The 21,397-nt window shown below is 46.6% G+C and overlaps 1 protein-coding gene across 1 annotated transcript in view; it reads left to right on the top strand.

The window, feature by feature from the left end:
- hmcn1 (hemicentin 1) overlaps positions 1-21,397 on the top strand; it is a 238,272-nt gene that overhangs the window by 72,268 nt on the left and 144,607 nt on the right. The window contains exons 7-11 of the mRNA XM_031838031.1: positions 8,949-9,069; positions 9,397-9,675; positions 10,089-10,233; positions 10,509-10,630; positions 15,396-15,665. Coding sequence (XP_031693891.1) covers positions 8,949-9,069; positions 9,397-9,675; positions 10,089-10,233; positions 10,509-10,630; positions 15,396-15,665 — 937 coding nt within the window. The remainder of the gene's footprint in view (positions 1-8,948; positions 9,070-9,396; positions 9,676-10,088; positions 10,234-10,508; positions 10,631-15,395; positions 15,666-21,397) is intronic.

Below are 21,397 nucleotides of genomic sequence, written 5' to 3'. Positions count from 1 at the left end.
GTCAGGGCTTGACAGACTGATACTCTTTCTCCCACTTCAGTCACTGTAAATGTCTTGTTTATACAAGTGGAAATGGCTGCCATACTTCCCTCCGTAGTCATAGTTCGCTCCAAGATCAACTTGGGGAACTCTGCTTTACACAAATTGGCTGAAAATACAAAGTATTATTATTTTGATCCTCAGATGTTGCCCAAAGTACACAGTCTTGTTGGAAAATGGTGTTCAATTTGATGTAAATGCTTTGGCTTCTCTTGAATTGGAGACATGATCATAATCATACCGGCACAGCCATCTTGCATCCACCATACCGGCACAGCCATCTTGGATCCACCATACCGTCACAGCCATCTTGGATCCACCATACCGGCACAGCCATCTTGGATCCACCATACCGGCACAGCATCTTGCATCCACCATACCGGCACAGCCATCTTGGATCCACCATACCGTCACAGCCATCTTGGATCAACCATACCGGCACAGCCATCTTGGATCCACCATACCGGCACAGCCATCTTGGATCAACCATACCGGCACAGCATCTTGCATCCACCATACCGGCACAGCCATCTTGGATCCACCATACCGTCACAGCCATCTTGGATCCACCATACCGTCACAGCCATCTTGGATCCACCATACCGGCACAGCCATCTTGGATCCACCATACCGGCACAGCCATCTTGGATCCACCATACCGGCACAGCCATCTTGGATCCACCATACCGGCACAGCCATCTTGGATCCACCATACCGGCACAGCCATCTTGGATCCACCATACCGGCACAGCCATCTTGGATCCACCATACCGGCACAGCCATCTTGGATCCACCATACCTGCACAGCCATCTTGGATCCACCATACCGGCACAGCCATCTTGGATCCACCATACCGGCACAGCCATCTTGGATCCACCATACCGGCACAGCATCTTGCATCCACCATACCGGCACAACCATCTTGGATCCACCATACCGGCACAGCATCTTGCATCCACCATACCGGCACAGCCATCTTGGATCCACCATACCGGCACAGCCATTCTAAGCTTATCACATTGTTATGTTTTAACTTTAGAAACGGTCATAAAATATTTGAATAACTGGCTTAAGCAGACCAAGTTTAGAGACATCATCATGAAACCCTGCTCCTAACCAGTGCTTAGTGACATCATCATGAAACCCTGCTCCTAACCAGTGTTTAGTGACATCATCATGAAACCCTGCTCCTAACCAGTGTTTAGTGACATCATCATGAAACCCTGCTCCTAACCAGTGTTTAGTGACATCATCATGAAACCCTGCTCCTAACCAGTGTTTAGTGACATCATCATGAAACCCTGCTCCTAACCAGTGTTTAGTGACATCATCATGAAACCCTGCTCCTAACCAGTGTTTAGTGACATCATCATGACACCCTGCTCCTAACCAGTGTTTAGTGACATCATCATGAAACCCTGCTCCTAACCAGTGTTTAGTGACATCATCATGAAACCCTGCTCCTAACCAGTGTTTAGTGATATCATCATGAAACCCTGCTCCTAACCAGTGTTTAGTGACATCATCATGAAACCCTGCTTTTTATCAACTCTATTGTGATGGATTCTAAACTTGTCTTGACACAAACCACTGTATACAGTAGGTTTAGGATACAGATGCAGACATTGTCATTGTGTGTGATCCCACATCACAAACAACACTCCAATAGAGTGGTATTGAAACTCTTTAAGCGGGGACCCATTTTTTTTGCCAGAATTTCAGGGGACACAATTTTTTCCCCATAATAATCTATTGCGACCACACTACAAATCTAATGAATACAACCTTAAAATCTGTACATTTAGAGAACCTTCAATTCATTGCATTTTCATCTCTTATCAAATAATATTTTTCAAATACGTTTGTATATTGTCCCATACAATAATCTGTACTCTTAATATTTTGCCCCCCCCCTAAAAAAATACATATATATATATATATATATATGGGGCAAAAAAGTATTTAGTCAGCCACCAATTGTGCAAGTTCTCCCACTTAAAAAGATGAGAGAGGCCTGTATGTTACGGTTTTCTTCCGTCGAAGGAGAGGCGGACCAAAATGCAGCGTGGTTATTTTGATTAATCTTTATTAAAAGATAAACACGACCAATACAAAACAAGGAACGTAACGTGAAAACCTAAACAGCCTATTCTGGGGCAAACAAACACTGAGACAGGAACAATCACCCAGGAAACACTCAAAGAATATGGCTGCCTAAATATGGTTCCCAATCAGAGACAACGATAAACACCTGCCTCTGATTGAGAACCACTCCAGGCAACCATAGACTTTTCTAGACAACCCCACTATACCACAATACCTACAAAAACCCCAAGACAAAACACACCACATAATAAACCCATGTCACACACCTGGCCTAACCAAAATAATAAAGAAAACACAAAATACGAAGACCAGGGCGTGACACTGTAATTTTCATCATAGGTACACTTCAACTATGACAGACAAAATGAGAAAAAAGATCCAGAACATCACATTGTAGGATTTTTAATGAATTTATTAGCAAATTATGGTGGGAAATAAGTATTTGGTCACCTACAAACAAGCAAGATTTCTGGCTCTCACAGACCTGTAACTTCTTCTTTAAGAGGTGCCTCTGTCCTCCACTCATTACCTGTATTAATGGCACCTGTTTGAACTTGTTATCAGTATAAAAGACACCTGTCCACAACCTCAAACAGTCACACTCCAAACTCCACTATGGCCAAGACCAAAGAGCTGTCAAAGGACACCAGAAACAAAATTGTAGACCTGCACCAGGCTGGGAAGAGTGAATCTGCAATAGGTAAGCAGCTTGGTTTGAAGAAATCAACTGTGGGAGCAATTATTAGGAAATGGAAGACATACAAGACCACTGATAATCTCCCTCGATCTGGGGCTCCACGCAAGATCTCACCCCGTGGGGGTCAAAATGATCACAATAACGGTGAGCAAAAATCCCAGAACCACACGGGGGGACCTAGTGAATGACCTGCAGAGAGCTGAGACCAAAGTAACAAAGCCTACACACTACGCCGCCAGGGACTCAAATCCTGCAGTGCCAGACATGTCCCCCTGCTTAAGCCAGTACATGTCCAGGCCCGTCTGAAGTTTGCTAGAGAGCATTTGGATGATCCAGAAGAAGATTGGGAGAATGTCATATGGTCAGATGAAACCAAAATATAACTTTTTGGTAAAAACTCAACTCGTCGTGTTTGGAGGACAAAGAATGCTGAGTTGCATCCAAAGAACACCATACCTACTGTGAAGCATGGGGGTGGAAACATCATGCTTTGGGGCTGTTTTTCTGCAAAGGGTCTTTCAGCATGACAATGATCCCAAACACACCGCCCGGGCAACGAAGGAGTGGCTTCGTGAGAAGCATTTCAAGGTCCTGGAGTGGTATAGCCAGTCTTCAGATCTAAACCCCATAGAAAATCTTTGGAGGGAGTTGAAAGTCCGTGTTGCCCAGCAACAGCCCCAAAACATCACTGCTCTAGAGGAGATCTGCATGGAGGATCTGCAACAGTGTGTGAAAACCTTGTGAAGACTTACAGAAAACGTTTGACCTCTGTCATTGCAAACAAAGGGTATATAAGAAAGTATTGAGATAAACTTTTGTTATTGACCAAATACTTATTTTCCACCATAATTTGCAAATAAATTCATAAAAAATCCTACAATGTGATTTTCTGGATTTCATTTCCATTTTGTCTGTCATAGTTGAAGTGTACTACCTATGATGAAAATTACAGGCCTCTCTCATCTTTTTAAGTGGGAGAACTTGCACAATTGGTGGCTGACTAAATACGTTTTTGCCCCATATATATATATATATATATGTATTTTTTTAGGGGGGGGGCAAAATATTAAGAGTACAGATTATTGTATGGGACAATATGCAAATGTATTTGAAAAATATTATTTGATAAGAGATGAAAATGCAATGAATTGAAGGTTATTTTTTATGTTAAAATCTAAATGTACAGATTTTAAGGTTGTGTCATTAGATTTGTAGTGTGGTCGCAATAGATTATTATGGGAAAAAAATAGTGTCCCCTGAAATTCTGGCCAAAAAAATGGGTCCCCGCTTAAAGAGTTTGAATACCACTGTATTGGAGTGTTGTTTGTGATGTGGGATCACACACAATGACAATGTCTGCATCTGTATCCTAAACCTACTGTATACAGTGGTTTGTGTCAAGACAAGTTTAGAATCCATCACAATAGAGTTGATAAAAAGCAGGGTTTCATGCTGATGTCACTAAACACTGGTTAGGAGCAGGGTTTCATGATGATGTCACTAAACACTGGTTAGGAGCAGGGTTTCATGATGATGTCTCTAAACTTGGTCTGCTTAAGCCATCACCACAGTTATTCAAATATTTTATGACCGTTTCTAAAGTTAAAACATAACAATGTGATAAGCTTAGAATGGCTGTGCCGGTATGGTGGATCCAAGATGGCTGTGCCGGTATGGTGGATCCAAGATGGCTGTGCCGGTATGGTGGATCCAAGATGGCTGTGCCGGTATGGTGGATCCAAGATGGCTGTGCCGGTATGGTGGATCCAAGATGGCTGTGCCGGTATGGTGGATCCAAGATGGCTGTGCCAGTATGGTTGATCCAAGATGGCTGTGCCGGTATGGTGGATCCAAGATGGCTGTGCCGGTATGGTTGATCCAAGATGGCTGTGCCGGTATGGTGGATCCAAGATGGCTGTGCCGGTATGGTGGATCCAAGATGGCTGTGCCGGTATGGTGGATCCAAGATGGCTGTGCCGGTATGGTGGATCCAAGATGGCTGTGCCGGTATGGTGGATCCAAGATGGCTGTGCCGGTATGGTGGATCCAAGATGGCTGTGCCAGTATGGTTGATCCAAGATGGCTGTGCCGGTATGGTGGATCCAAGATGGCTGTGCCGGTATGGTTGATCCAAGATGGCTGTGCCGGTATGGTGGATCCAAGATGGCTGTGCCGGTATGGTGGATGCAAGATGCTGTGCCGGTATGGTGGATCCAAGATGGCTGTGCCGGTATGGTGGATCCAAGATGGCTGTGCCGGTATGGTGGATCCAAGATGGCTGTGCTGGTATGGTGGATCCAAGATGGCTGTGCCGGTATGGTGGATCCAAGATGGCTGTGCCGGTATGGTGGATGCAAGATGCTGTGCCGGTATGGTGGATCCAAGATGGCTGTGCCGGTATGGTGGATCCAAGATGGCTGTGCCGGTATGGTTGATCCAAGATGGCTGTGCTGGTATGGTGGATCCAAGATGGCTGTGCCGGTATGGTGGATCCAAGATGGCTGTGCCGGTATGGTGGATGCAAGATGCTGTGCCGGTATGGTGGATCCAAGATGGATGTGCCGGTATGGTGGATCCAAGATGGCTGTGCCAGTATGGTTGATCCAAGATGGCTGTGCCGGTATGGTGGATCCAAGATGGATGTGCCGGTATGGTGGATCCAAGATGGCTGTGCCGGTATGGTTGATCCAAGATGGCTGTGCCGGTATGGTGGATCCAAGATGGCTGTGCCGGTATGGTTGATCCAAGATGGCTGTGCCGGTATGGTTGATCCAAGATGGCTGTGCCAGTATGGTTGATCCAAGATGGCTGTGCCGGTATGGTTGATCCAAGATGGCTGTGCCGGTATGATTATGATCATGTCTCCAATTCAAGAGAAGCCAAAGCATTTACATCAAATTGAACACCATTTTCCAACAAGACTGTGTACTTTGGGCAACATCTGAGGATCAAAATAATAATACTTTGTATTTTCAGCCAATTTGTGTAAAGCAGAGTTCCCCAAGTTGATCTTGGAGCGAACTATGACTACGGAGGGAAGTATGGCAGCCATTTCCACTTGTATAAACAAGACATTTACAGTGACTGAAGTGGGAGAAAGAGTATCAGTCTGTCAAGCCCTGACATTGAAAAATGCCTATGATGATTTATAGCAACATCTACAATTCCCCAACAACTTCATCTTTCAGTTTGTCTGTCAGTCAGTCAGTGGTGCTTTAATTTGACAAACATGAGTACTATAATCAGGGAGAAGATGAGCTGGCGTTATGGGCTCTTCATTATACTGCAGCTCTTTGAAGCAGGCCTCAAATAAACACTTAGTCATTACATTGAAGTAAAGGTCGGTGAAACAGGGAAAATCATCACCTTTACAAACAAAAGAGTTCACTGTAGTCTAGTCCGTATCAGTAACAATGAAAACTCTTATAGAAAGAGATATACTGTCTAACCATTAAGAAAACAACTGCAATTGTGCAATTTCTTCCACTTAAAAAGATGGAGGCCTGTAATTTTCATCATAGGTACACTTAAACTATGACAGACAAAATTAGAAAAAAGATCCAGAAAATCACATTGTAGGATTTTTAATGAATTTATTTGCAAATTATGGTGGAAAATAAGTATTTGGTCAATAACAAAAGTGTATCTAAATACTTTGTTATATACCCTTTGATGGCAATGACAGAGGTCAAACGTTTTCTGTAAGTCTTCACAAGGTTTTCACACACTGTTGCTGGTATTTTGGCCCATTCCTCCATGCAGATCTCCTCTAGAGCAGTGATGTTTTGGGGCTGTTGCTGGGCAACACGGACTTTCAACTCCCTCCAAAGTTTTCTATGGGGTTGAGATCTGGAGACTGGCTAGGCCACTCCAGGACCTTGAAATGCTTCTTACGAAGCCACTCCTTCGGTGCCCGGGTGGTGTGTTTGGGATCATTGTCATGCTGAAAGACCCAGCCATGTTTCATCTTCAATGCCCTTGCTGATGGAAGGAGGTTTTCACTCAAAATCTCACGATACATGGCCCCATCCATTCTTCCCTTTACACGGATCAGTCGTCCTGGTCCTTTTGCAGAAAAACAGCCCCAAAGCATGATGTTTCCACCCCCATGCTTCACAGTAGGTATGGTGTTCTTTGGATGCAACTCAGCATTCTTTGTCCTCCAAACACGACGAGTTGAGTTTTTACCAAAAAGTTATATTTTGGTTTCATCTGACCATATGACATTCTCCCAATCTTCTTCTGGATCATCCAAATGTTCTCTAGCAAACATCAGACGGGCCTGGACATGTACTGGCTTAAGCAGGGCGGACACTTCTGGCACTGCAGGATTTGAGTCCCTGGCGGCGTAGTGTGTTACTGATGGTAGGCTTTGTTACTTTGGTCCCAGCTCTCTGCAGGTCATTCACTAGGTCCCCCCGTGTGGTTCTGGGATTTTTGCTCACCGTTCCTGTGATCATTTTGACCCCATGGGGTGAGATCTTGCGTGGAGCCCCAGATCGAGGGAGATTATCAGTGGTCTTGTATGTCTTCCATTTCCTAATAATTGCTCCCACAGTTGATTTCTTCAAACCAAGCTGCTTACCTATTGCAGATTCAGTCTTCCCAGCCTGGTGCAGGTCTACAATTTTGCGCCTCACGAATGTTCTTCTTTGTGATTCGAACACCTCAAACTTAGATTTGTCTGTCCATAACACTTTTTTCCAATCTTCCTCTGTCCAGTGTCTGTGTTCTTTTGCCCATCTTAATCTTTTATTTTATTGGCCAGTCTGAGATATGGCTTTTTCTTTGCAACTCTGTCTAGAAGGCCAGCATCCCGGAGTCACCTCTTCACTGTTGACGTTGAGACTGGTGTTTTGCGGGTACTATTTAATGAAGCTGCCAGTTGAGGACATGTGAGGCATCTGTTTCTCAAACTAGACACTCTAATGTACTTGTCCCCTTGCTCAATTGTGCACCGGGGCCTCCCACTCCTCATTCAATTCTGGTTAGCGCCAGTTTGCACTGTTCTGTGAAGGGAGTATTGCACAGCGTTGTACGAGATCTTCAGTTTCTTGGCAATTTCTTGCATGGAATAGCCTTCATTTCTCAGAACAAGAATAGACTGACGAGTTTCAGAAGAAAGTTATTTTTTCTGGTCATTTTGAGCCTGTAATCGAACCCACAAATGCTGATGCTCCAGATACTCAACTCATCTAAAGAAGGCCACTTTTATTGCTTCTTTAATCAGAACAACAGATTTCAGCTGTGCTAACATAATTGCAAAAGGGTTTTCTAATAATCAATTAGCCTTTTAAAATTATAAACTTGGATTAGCTAACACAACGTCGATAGGCTGATGGGGTGGCAGGTAACCTAATGATTAGAGTGTTGGACTAGTAACCGAACGGTTACGAGATCGAATCCCTGAGGAGACAAGGTAAAAATCTGTCGTTCTGCCCCCGAACAAGTCAGTTAACTCACTGTTCCTAGGCCGTCATTGAAAATAGGAATTTGTTCTTAACTGACTTGCCTAGTTAAATCAAATAAAAATGTGCCATTGGAACACAGGAGTGATGTTTGCTGATAATGGGTCTCTGTACACCTATGTAGATATTCCATTAGATATTCCATTCCAGCTACAATAGTCATTTACAACATTAACAATGTCTACACTGTATTTCTCATCAATTTAATGTTATTTTAATGGACAAAACATTTGATTTTCTCTCAAAAACAATGACATTTCTAAGTGTTTTTTTTATATATTTTTTATTTTTTTAATGTGACCCCAAACCTTTGAACGGTATGGTGTATATAGAGATTTTAGCGACCCCACTGCAGTACCCCACTGCAGTACCCCACTGCAGTACCCCACTGCAGTACCCCAATGCAGTACCCCACTGCAGTACCCCAATGCAGTACCCCACTGCAGTACCCCACTGCAGTACCCCACTGCAGTACCCCACTACAGTACCCCACTGCAGTACCCCACTGCAGTACCCCACTACAGTACCCCACTGCAGTACCCCACTGCAGTACCCCACTGCAGTACCCCACTGCTCTAATAGAATCTAATCTGACCTAAGATGATTCTAACCTTTGACCTATTTCCCTACTCTCTAGACGTCTAGCGAGGGCAGACACTCAGTCCGGATCTCAGGAGTCAGCACCATCGACTTCCGGGCCGGATTTTCCAGGAAGCCCACTCTGGACTTCAAGATGACCTCCAGCCGGCCAGTTCAAGGTCAGTAAGGTCACGTGACCCACATTGTACCATCACACACCTGCTACTTTAGTTTGACTGGAAATGGTGGGATGTTAACTTTTGGAAAAATAGCTATCTTTTGTGAGCTTTAGCTTAGCTTAATTTCATGTTTAAGTTTCAAGGATATTTGGTATTAGTTTTTTCAAATTATTTGGAGATTTATGAATCTGACAAATTTGACACTATTCTTATCATCCTCTTATTGTCGTCTCCTAACCTCCCCCTTTCTCCCCCTTTCTCCCCCATCCCCCTCCCTCCCTCACTACCTCCCTCCCTCTATCCTAACCTCCCTCCCTCCCTCTCCAGGTATCGCCACTTACATCCTGCTGAACACCACAGGGCTGTCCCATCCGGCGCGAGCTGATAGGCTGGAGCTTGTATCAATCACAGGCGGTGTGATTAAGACTCTCCCAGTGCGGTACTATCCCAACACTGGGACGGGAAGTCCCCTGACAGGAACCATCTGGAACATCACAGAGTTTGTCCCGCCGAAAGAGGCCTTCTTCCTGCGGGTCACAGGTTATGACAAGGACGGCTTCCTGTTCCAGAGGGTCTCCAGTGTGTCCTTCTCCAGTATTGTTCCTGGTCAGTTACCTGGACTAACAGTGGTTTTGTCAGTGGCAAAGGGCTCTGGTCAAGTAGTACACTATATAAGGAATTTGGGAGGCAGTCAGTGACCCCCCCCCAACCCCCAGTGACTCCTCCCCCCAGATATTTCAGTGTTTGCTTAGTGATTATTTTTAGCGAAGAGAATAAAATATTTAATACAATTACAAATACAAATTGATACAAATGAAGAGTTCCATCCATGAATACAAAGTTCGATAGCGATTGAGCAATTATCCACTAAATAAGTGGTTTAAGATAAATTAAATTGTATATTTCCCACTGGATAGTTTTAGACTAGGGTTCCCAATGTTAGTACATATTCTGGATGAAAACAATAACAATGTCTGTCCGTTCTTGCCCTACCCTGTCCCACCCCTAACCCCTGCCAGATGCACCTAAGGTTGTGATGCCCCCCACCACCCCGGGGTACTACCTGCAGAGAGGGACCATCTCCTGCCAGGTAGACAGCCTCCTCCCCTTCACCCTGCGCTTCACCAGGGAGGGGAAAAGCCTGGGTGTCGATCAGCTCTTCAGGTAATATAGGACAGTATTTGGGAGGGAGGGGAGGCGAGAGGGAGACGAAGGAGGGGAGGGGAGAAGGAGAGGGAGGATAAATGGAAGCATGTGAAATGAATGGCGTTTCCAATACAGTCTGAAGGCATTCAATAAGCATCATATTATTAGCTAGATAGTGGGCTCCTAGTTTTACACGCATCATCCAAACTCTAATATCTCCCTGTTCTAGATCTTAAATCACATCATGGCACAGTACAGTATGTGAATGTTTTGTGTCTCTGTCCCTTTGGCAGGGAGTCAGCCAATGCATTGTGGGACCTGGCCCAGGTGACTCTGACGGATGAGGGCTTCTACGAGTGCATCGCCATCAGCAACGCTGGGACAGGACATGCCCGAACCTTCCTGGATGTCTCAGGTAGGACCACCCCCTGCCCCTGACCCATACCGCTCTGTCATATCTATGGCAACACAGGTCAAGTCAGTGCACGTCAAGTAGAAAGGTCTGGGAACCAAAAATGACATACCTGACTCCCTCTTACTCTCAGAACTACATACCTGACTCCATCTTACTCTCAGAACTACATATCTGACTCCATCTTACTCTCAGAACTACATATCTGACTCCATCTTACTCTCAGAACTACATATCTGACTCCTTCTTACTCTCAGAACTACATATCTGACTCCATCTTACTCTCAGAACTACATATCTGACTCCATCTTACTCTCAGAACTACATATCTGACTCCATCTTACTCTCAGAACTACATATCTGACTCCATCATACTCTCAGAACTACATATCTGACTCCATCATACTCTCAGAACTACATATCTGACTCCATCATACTCTCAGAACTACATATCTGACTCCATCATACTCTCAGAACTACATATCTGACTCATCATACTCTCAGAACCACATATCTGACTCCATCATACTCTCAGAACTACATATCTGACTCCATCATACTCTCAGAACTACATATCTGACTCCATCTTACTCGCAGAACTACATATCTGACTCCATCATACTCTCAGAACTACATATCTGACTCCATCTTACTCGCAGAACTACATATCTGACTCCATCATACTCTCAGAACTACATATCTGACTCCATCATACTCTCAGAACCACATATCTGACTCCATCATACTCTCAGAACTACATATCTGACTCCATCATACTCTCAGAACTACATATCTGACTCCATCTTACTCGCAGAACTACATATCTGACTCCATCATACTCTCAGAACTACATATCTGACTCCATCATACTCTCAGAACTACATATCTGACTCCATCATACTCTCAGAACTACATATCTGACTCCATCATACTCTCAGAACCAGAACTTTCACTGGAATCATGTTCCCGCCACATGATGTTTGGAGTGTTGATCCGACTGGATAAAAAATAAATAAATAAATGTCCCCCCCCACTTCTAAAACCAAAGTTATGCCCCTGCTCCATCTTACTCTCAGGTCCCCAGGGTATAGGACACTTGAGTATTAACCAATTAGCCTTGGCATGGTTAGATACCGCCCATCTAAAGAAGTGAGTCTATACATTACAATACATTACATGTGGAAACATTAAGTAGTAGTGTATAATGGAACCCACAATAAGTGGGGGTTGTATGATTACCCTACACAAACACTCATTCAAACACACACACACACACACACACACACACACACACATACACACACACACACACGCACACACGCACACACGCACACACACACACACACACACACACATGCAAACAGCAGTGGGGATGGATTCCTGAAGTGAAATGTAGCGATAAGTGAAGCAGGTTTACTTCATGCTCATTGGGACAGAGCCGGTGATGATGTACGGCTACAAACCAAGCCCCAGGGGACGTGGGTTTGGCTTTTATAGGGCTCAGGGTTAGTGTGTGTTCATCCTGTACCCTGTGGGCCCTGGTCAAAACTAGTGCACTATATAGGGCCCTGGTCAAAACTAGTGCACTATATAGGGCCCTGGTCAAAACTAGTGCACTATATAGGGAATAGGGTGCCATTTGGGAATGAACAAGGGGGAGAACCTTGCTCTCAGTCTGACCTCTGTCTATGCCTCATAGGCCTCTGGCCATGGGCCATGGTTATGCATGACATGTAAGATAATGTAGCGCAGAGTTATGGGCCATGGTTATGCATGATATGTAAGATAATGTAGTTATGGGCCATGGTTATGCATGATATGTAAGGTAATGTAGCGCAGAGTTATGGGCCATGGTTATGCATGATATGTAAGATAATGTAGTTATGTGCCATGGTTATGCATGATATGTAAGGTAATGTAGCGCAGCGTTATGGGCCATGGTTATGCATGATATGCATGATATGTAAGGTAATGTAGCACAGCGTTATGGGCCATGGTTATGCATGATATGTCTCATGTAGGTAATGTTGCATAGCTTTATGGAACATAGTTTCAAACCATTTTATATTTACTATGTATTACATCAGAAGGCAACGTTCACCATTATTATAACTAAGAACTAGAAACATTGCCTGGGGACCTTTCTCTCTCTCTGTCTCTCTCTCTTTCTCTGTCCCTCCATCTTTTTCTCTGTCTCTGTCTCTGTCTCTGTCTCTGTCTCTGTCTCTCTCTCTCTCTCTCTCTTTCTCTCTCTGTCCTGTTTCTGTCTGTCACTTCCTCTCTCTCTCTCTGTCTCTCTCTCCTGTCTCTCTCTCCTGTCTCTCTCTCCTGTCTCTCTCTCCCTGTCGCTCTCTCCTGTCTCTGTCTCTGTCTCTCTCTCGCTCTCTCTCTCTTGCTCTCTCTCTCTCTGTCTCTCTCTCTTTCTCTGTCTCTCTCTCTTTCTCTGTCCCTCCATCTTCTCTCTGTCTCTCTCTCTCTCCTGTCTCTCTCTTTCTCTGTTTCGTGGGTAGTTTGCACATAGCCTGTCTTCTCTTGAAAGCCAGGTCTGCCTATGGGAGCAGCTCTCAATAGCAAGGCTATGCTCACTGAGTCTGTACATAGTCAAAGCTTTCCATAAGTTTGGGTCAGATATTCTGCCACTGTGTACTCTCTGTTTAGGGTGAAATAGCATTCTAGTTTGCTTTGTTTTTTAAAATAAATTATTTCCCATGTATCAAGTAATTATCCTTTTTAATTTTTTAAATTTTATTTCACCTTTATTTAACCAGGTAGGCTAGTTGAGAATAAGTTCTCATTTGCAACTGCGACCTGGCCAAGATAAAGCATAGCAGTGTGAGCATACAACAACACAGAGTTACACATGGAGTAAACAATAAACAATAAACAAGTCAATAACATAGTAGAAAAAAATTATCTATATACATTGTGTGCAAAAGGCATGAGGGAGGGAGGCAATAAATAGGCCAGAGGAGAAAATAGTTACAATTTAGCAGATTAACACTGGAGTGATAAATGATCAGATGAACATGCGCAGGTAGAGATACTGGTGTGCAGAAGAGCAGAAAAGTAAATAAATAAAACAGTATGGGGATGAGGTAGGTGAAAAGGGTGGGCTATTTACCAATAGACTATGTACAGCTGCAGCGATCGGTTAGCTGCTCAGATAGCTGATGTTTGAAGTTGGTGAGGGAGATAAAAGTCTCCAACTTCAGAGATTTTTGCAATTCGTTCCAGTCGCAGGCAGCAGAGAACTGGAAGGAAAGGAGGCCAAATGAGGTTTTGGCTTTAGGGATGATCAGTGAGATACACCTGCTGGAGCGCGTGCTACGGGTGGGTGTAGCCATCATGACCAGTGAACTGAGATAAGGCAGAGCTTTACCTAGCATAGACTTGTAGATGACCTGGAGCCAGTGGATCTGGCGACGAACATGTAGCGAGGGCCAGCCGACTAGAGCATACAGGTCGCAGTGGTGGGTGGTATAAGGTGCTTTAGTAACAAAACAGATGGCACTGTGATAAACTGCATCCAGTTTGCTGAGTAGAGTATTGGAAGCTATTTTGTAGATGACATTGCGAAGACGAGGATCGGTAGGATAGTCAGTTTTACTAGGGTAAGTTTTGCGGCGTGAGTGAAGGAGGCTTTGTTGCGAAATAGAAAGCCGACTCTAGATTTGATTTTGGATTGGAGATGTTTGATATGAGTCTGGAAGGAGAGTTTGCAGTCTAGCCAGACACCTAGGTACTTATAGATGTCCACATATTCAAGGTCGGAACCATCCAGGGTGGTGATGCTGGTCAGGCATGCGGGTGCAGGCAGCGAACGGTTGAATAGCATGCATTTGGTTTTACTAGCATTTAAGAGCAGATGGAGGCCACTGAGTGTTGTATGGCATTGAAGCTCGTTTGGAGGTTAGATAGCACAGTGTCCAAGGAAGGGCCAGAAGTATACAGAATGGTGTCGTCTGCGTAGAGGTGGATCAGGGAATCGCCCGCAGCAAGAGCAACATCATTGATACATACAGAGAAAAGAGTCGGGAATTGAAACCTGTGGTACCCCCATAGACACTGCCAGAGGACCGGACAACATGCCCTTTGATTTCTTGTGATTTGGTTGGCCAATTCGTTGATATATACGTTGAACAGGGTGGCACTCGAGCTCCCCTCCCTCCCTCCCTCCCTCCCTCCCTCCCTCCCTCCCTCCCTCCCTCCCTCCCTCCCTCCCTCCCTCCCTCCCTCCCTCCCTCCCTCCCACTGCTCTGGCTTGGTTTTGTCCCAGAGCCAGTGATGTTATAAACAGGGTGACCATTTCACCCGTATTTCATTTCACCCGTGGAACACAGGTCAGAGCTCCTTTCCTCCTCCCCTCCTCCCCTCCTCCCCTTCCCCCTGTTTTTCCATGCATATTTTTGGTAAACCTCTTAGAGATGATTGACGACAGGCCCTATGAAGCTGAGCAGTACAGGGGTAAAGGTTGTGTGCGGCTCAATGTTTTTGGAGAATCTCTCTCTTTCTATCTGTCTCCCTGCCTTATCTTTGTCTCTCTTTCTGTCTATCTCCCTCCCTTCTCTCTTTCTCTCGTTCTGTCTATCTCCCTCCCTTCTCTCTCTCTGTCTCTCTTTCTGTCTATCTCCCTCCCTTCTCTCTCTCTGTCTCTCTTTCTGTCTCCCTCCCTCCCTTCTCTCTCTCTGTCTCTCTTTCTGTCTATCTCCCCTCTCTCTGTCTCACTCTCACTCTCTGTCTCTCTGTCTCTCTCTCTCTCTCTCCACAGAGCCCCCTCCAGCAATCACAGTGGGCGGTAATGTGACAGCGACTCCAGGTTCCAGTGCTGTTCTGACCTGCCATGTGGCCAGTACGGTCCAGTTCAACCTGACCTGGCACAGAGGGGGTGTTGACGCCCGGCTAGACCCCCGCCGGCGCCCCCTGGCCAACCTCTCACTGGACATAAACTCCATTGGCCCCGATGACGCCGGCTGGTACGAGTGTGTCGCCACCAACGAGGGAGGAGTTTCAATCGAACGCATCTACCTCATCGTGCAAGGTGTGTGTGTATTTCTCTGTGTGTGTGTGTAAGCCTGCAAATGTTTTTGTCCGTGTGTTTGTGTATGCATGTGTACATTTATGTGTGTATGTGTGTCTCACTCCTCTCCACACTGTGTTAGCTGGACTGGAGTATGTCTGCAGATCTCAAACACAGACCCCTCTCCCTGCTCTCAAACACAGACCCCTCTCCCTGCTCCCAAACACAGACCCCTCTCCCTGCTCCCAAACACAGACCCCTCTCCCTGCTCTCAAACACAGACCCCTCTCCCTGCTCCCAAACACAGACCCCTCTCCCTGCTCCCAAACACAGACCCCTCTCCCTGCTCCCAAACACAGACCCCTCTCCCTGCTCCAAAACACAGACCCCTCTCCCTGCTCCCAAACACAGACCCCTCTCCCTGCTCCCAAACACAGACCTCTCTCCCTGCTCTCAAACACAGATGCCTCTCCCTGCTCTCAAAAACACAGACCCCTCTCCCTGCTCCCAAACACAGACCCCTCTCCCTGATCTCAAACACAGACCCCTCTCCCTGCTCTCAAACACAGACCCCTCTCCCCTCTCCCTGCTCCCAAACACAGACCCCTCTCCCTGCTCCCAAACACAGACCCCTCTCCCTGCTCCCAAATACAGACCCCTCTCCCTGCTCCCAAACACAGACCCCTCTCCCTGCTCCCAAACACAGACCCCTCTCCCTGCTCTCAAACACATACCCCTCTCCTCGCTCCCAAACACAGAACCCTCCTCCTGCTCCCAAACACAGAACCCTCCCCCTGCTCCCAAACACAGACCCCTCTCCCTGCTCCCAAACACAGACCCCACCCCCCACTCCCCAAACACAGACCCCTCCTCGCTCCCAAACACAGACCCCTCCCCCTGCTCCCAAACACAGACCCCTCTCCCTGCTCCTTAACACATTCCCCACTCCCCACTCCCCAACACAGTCCCCTTTACCCAACACAGTCCCCTTTACCCAACACAGTCCCCATTCCCCAACACAGTTCACTCTCGCCACTCCCCAACACAGTCCCCTGTCCCTGCTCCAAACACAGTCCCCTCTCCCCACTCCCACCACAGTCCCCTCCCCCCACTCCCCAACACAGTCCCCGCTCCCCAACACAGTCCCCACTCCCCAACACAGTCCCCTCTCCCCAACACAGTCCCCTCTCCCTGCTCCCAAACACAGACCCCTCTCCCTGCTCCCAAACACAGACCCCTCTCCCTGCTCCCAAACACAGTCCCCTCTCTCCACTCCACCACAGTCCCCTCCCCCCACTCCCCAACACAGTCCCCACTCCCCAACACAGTCCCCACTCCCCAACACAGTCCCCTCTCCCCAACACAGTCCCCTCTCCCTGCTCCCAAACACGGTCCCTTCTCCCCAACACAGTCCCCACTCCCCAACACAGTCACCTTTACCCAACACAGTCCCCACTCCCCACCACAGTCCCCACTCCCCAGCACAGTCCCCTCTCCCCAACACAGTCCCCTCTCCCTGCTCCCAAACACAGACCCCTCTCCCCATGCCCCAACACAGTCCCCTGTGTTCTAGAACAGGCAGAATGTTTCAGAAGTGTTCCACTGTGTTCTAGAACAAGCAGAATGTATCAGAGGTGATCCACTGTGTTTTAGATGAGGCAGAATGTTTCAGAAGGGTTCCACTGTGTTCTAGAACAGAAATAATGTGTCAGAAGTGTTCTACTGTGTTCTAGGACAGCCAGAATGTGTCCGAAGTGTTCCACTGTGTTCCAGGACAGGCAGAATGTATCAGAGGTGATCCACTGTGTTTTAGATGAGGCAGAATGTTTCAGAAGGGTTCCACTGTGTTCTAGAACAGAAATAATGTGTCAGAAGTGTTCCACTGTGTTCTAGGACAGGGAGAATATGTCAGAAGTGTTCCGCTGTGTTCTAGGATAGGCCGAATGTGTCAGAAGTGTTCAACTGTATTCTAGAACAGGCAGAATGTGTCAGAAGTGTTCAACTGTATTCTAGAACAGGCAGAATGCGTCAGAAGTGTTCAACTGTATTCTAGAACAGGCAGAATGCGTCAGAAGTGTTCAACTGTATTCTAGAACAGGCAGAATGTGTCAGAAGTGTTCCACTGTGTTCTAGGAGAGACAGAATTAGTCAGAAATGTTTCACTGTATTCTATAACAGGCAGAATGTGACAGAAGGGTTCCACTGTGTTCTAGAACAGAACAAATTTGACATAAGTGTTCCACTGTGTTCGAGGACAGGTAGAATGTGTCGGAAGTGTTCCACTGTGTTCTAGGACAGCCAGAATTGATCAGACGTGTTCCATAATGTTCTAGAAGAGGCAGAATGTTTCAGAAGTATTCCACTGTGTTCTAGGACAGGCAGAATGTGTCAGAGGTGTTCCACTGTGTTCTGGAACAAGCAGAATGTGTCAGAAGTATTCCACTGTGTTCTACGACAGGCAGAATGTGTCAGAAGTGTTCCACTGTGTTCTCGGACAGGCAAAATGTGTCAGAAGGGTTCCACTATGTTCTAGGACAGGCAGAATGTGTCAGAGGTGATCCACTGTGTTTTAGAAGAGGCAGAATGTTTCAGAAGGGTTCCACTGCGTTCTAGAACAGAAATGAGGTGTCAGAAGTGTTCCACTGTGTTCTAGGACAGGTAGAATGTGTCGGAAGTGTTCCATTGTGTTCTAGGACAGCCAGAATTGATCAGACGTGTTCCATAATGTTCTAGAACAGGCATAATATATTAGATGTGTTCCACTGTGTTCCTGGACAGGCAGAATGTGTCAGAAGTGTTCCACTGTATTCTATAACAGGCAGAATGTGTCAGAAGTGTTCACTGTTTTCTAGGACAAGCAGAATGTGTCAGAAGAGTTCCACTTTGTTTTAGGACAAGCAAAATGTGTCAGAAGAGTTCCACTTTGTTTTAGGACAACCAGAATGTGTCAGAAGTGTTCCACTGTGTTCTACGACAGGCAGAATGTGTCAGAGGTCTTCCACTGTGTTCTCGGACAGGCAAAATGTGTCAGAAGTGTTCCACTGTGTTCTAGGACAGGTAGAATGTGTCAGAAGTGTTCCACTGTGTTCTAGAACAGGCATAATGTGACAGAAGTGTTCCACTGTGTTCTAGGAGAAGCAGAATGTGTCAGAGGTGTTCCACTGTGTTCTAAGACAACCAGTCGGTTACTGAAGGTTATAATACAGTACCGGTGCTGCTGCAGACACGTTTGGAGCAAACTTCTCCACCCTACCCTGTCATTTGCTCAGCTCATTGAGTGATAACTTGCTCAATTGACCTGAAAAAAAGTTCCCATGGTTTCTTGGGTGGTTTTCAGTGTTGCACTCTTGTGTTTTTATCTCCCTCCCTACATTCATCTCTCTTCTTCTCTCTCCTAGCTCTTCCCCTCTCACCCTCTCCTCTCCTCTCCTCTCCTCTCCTCTCCTCTCCTCTCCTCTCCTCTCCTCTCCTCTCCTCTCCTCTCCTCTCCTCTCCTCTCCTCTCCTCTCCTCTCCTCTCCTCTCCTCTCCTTTGTTCTCTCTCCTAGCTCTCCCCCCTCTCCCCCCTCTCCTCTCCTCTCTTTTGTTCTCTCTCCTAGCTCTCCCCCTCTCCCCCCTCTCCTCTCCTCTCTTTTGTTCTCTCTCCTAGCTCTTCCACTCTCACCCTCTCCTCTCTTTTGTTCTCTCTCCTAGCTCTTCCCCTCTCCCCCTCTCCTCTCCTCTCTTTTGTTCTCTCTCCTAGCTCTTCTCCTCTCCCCCCTCTCCTCTCCTCTCCTTTGTTCTCTCTCCTAGCTCTCCCCCTCTCCCCCTCTCCTCTCCTCTCTTTTGTTCTCTCTCCTAGCTCTTCCACTCTCCCCTCTCCTCTCTTTTGTTCTCTCTCCTAGCTCTTCTCCTCTCCCCCTCTCCTCTCCTCTCTTTTGTTCTCTCTCCTAGCTCTTTCACTCTCCCCCTCTCCTCTCTCTTCTTATCTCTCCTAGCTCTTCCCCTCTTCCCCTCTCCCCCTCTCCCCCTCTCCTCTCCTCTCTTTTGTTCTCTCTCCTAGCTCTTCCACTCTCCCCCTCTCCTCTCCTTTGTTCTCTCTCCTAGCTCTCCCCCTCTCCCCCTCTCCTCTCCTCTCTTTTGTTCTCTCTCCTAGCTCTTCCACTCTCCCCCTCTCCTCTCTTTTGTTCTCTCTCCTAGCTCTTCCCCTCTCCCCCTCTCCTCTCCTCTCTTTTGTTCTCTCTCTTAGCTCTTCTCCTCTCCCCCTCTCCACTCCTCTCCTTTGTTCTCTCTCCTAGCTCTCCCCCTCTCCCCCTCTCCTCTCCTCTCTTTTGTTCTCTCTCCTAGCTCTTCCACTCTCCCCCTCTCCTCTCTTTTGTTCTCTCTCCTAGCTCTTCCCCTCTCCCCCTCTCCTCTCCTCTCTTTTGTTCTCTCTCCTAGCTCTTTCACTCTCCCCCTCTCCTCTCTCTTCTTATCTCTCCTAGCTCTTCCCCTCTCCCCCTCTCCTCTCCTCTCCTCTCTTTTGTTCTCTCTCCTAGCTCTTTCACTCTCCCCCTCTCCTCTCTCTTCTTATCTCTCCTAGCTCTTCCCCTCTCCCCCTCTCCTCTCCTCTCCTCTCCTCTCCTCTCATCTCCTCTCCTCTCCTCTCCTCTCCTCTCCTCTCCTCTCCTCTCCTCTCCTCTCCTCTCCTCTCCTCTCCTCTCCTCTCCTCTCCTCTCCTCTCCTCTCCTCTCCTCTCCTCTCCTCTCCTCTCCTCTCTCTTCTTATCTCTCCTAGCTCTTCCCCTCTACCCCTCTCTTCTCCTCTCTTTTGTTTTCTTCAGCTATCTTCCTTTCTTCTCTCTTTAGCTCTCTCTCGCTTACTCTTTCTCTTTCTCTTTCTCTCTCTCTCTCTCTCTCTCTCTCTCTCTCTCTCTCTCTCTCTCTCTCTCTCTCTCTCTCTCTCTGTAACAGCTGTCCCAGGGTCCCTGCGGTTCTTTAACAACCCCCTTGTCAGGTCCATCCTAGTCATTAGGCCAGGTCTTTGAAGTGGGCCAGGGCCAAGACAGGTCCTGACACATAAAGCCTATTGCTGAGTAAAACTTGAGAAATATGTCTCCTTGTACTGTAGGAAACCCCTAGTCCTCAGAGAGACGTCACCGGGTCACCCAGTAAAGGGGAAAGACGTGGGGTGAAGAGAAGGTGTTGAGAGCAGGTAGAGCAGAGGTGTGTTCAGACAGACAGCATGTTCAAAGTCTTCCTCAATGTGGGATACAGATGGAAAGTGGGTTATAGATGAGGCCAATGAGATTTATTCAATTTATTCCATGTCAAGGAATTATATGTAATTTGTTCAGAGGTTCTCTCTCTCTCTCTCTCTCTCTCTCTCTCTCTCTCTCTCTCTCTCTCTCTCTCTCTCTCTCTCGCCAAACAGCACCTTTATAACATACTGTAGCTATAGTGCTGTCTCTTCATAATCATTGTAATGTTTTACTGTTTACCCCTCTATCACCCCTGACCCCTGATTGAGACGTCCGAGGTGAAGAGTGTTATCATAGGATTTACTGTCAGTGTCCAAATAAAAACAGAAATAATGAATGTAAACAGTCATGGGGGCAAACGAAGGGACAAACCCTTCTTGGGAATTCCTAGAGGAAATGGGAATGAGAATGGGAGGGTTGTTCTGTATAGAACAGGAAACCCTCCTGTAAGTCTTCTTTGTTGGGAAGTCCGGATCCTGTTTTGGATTTTCTCGGAGCTAGAGCTCACTGGGCTCTGGAGATTATTTTGGCAGGCG

Source organism: Oncorhynchus kisutch, linkage group LG13 (assembly GCF_002021735.2).
Source record: "Oncorhynchus kisutch isolate 150728-3 linkage group LG13, Okis_V2, whole genome shotgun sequence".
NCBI lineage: Eukaryota > Metazoa > Chordata > Actinopteri > Salmoniformes > Salmonidae > Oncorhynchus > Oncorhynchus kisutch.
Note: the sequence above shows the minus strand (reverse complement) of the source record. Positions and strands in the feature narration are given on the sequence as shown.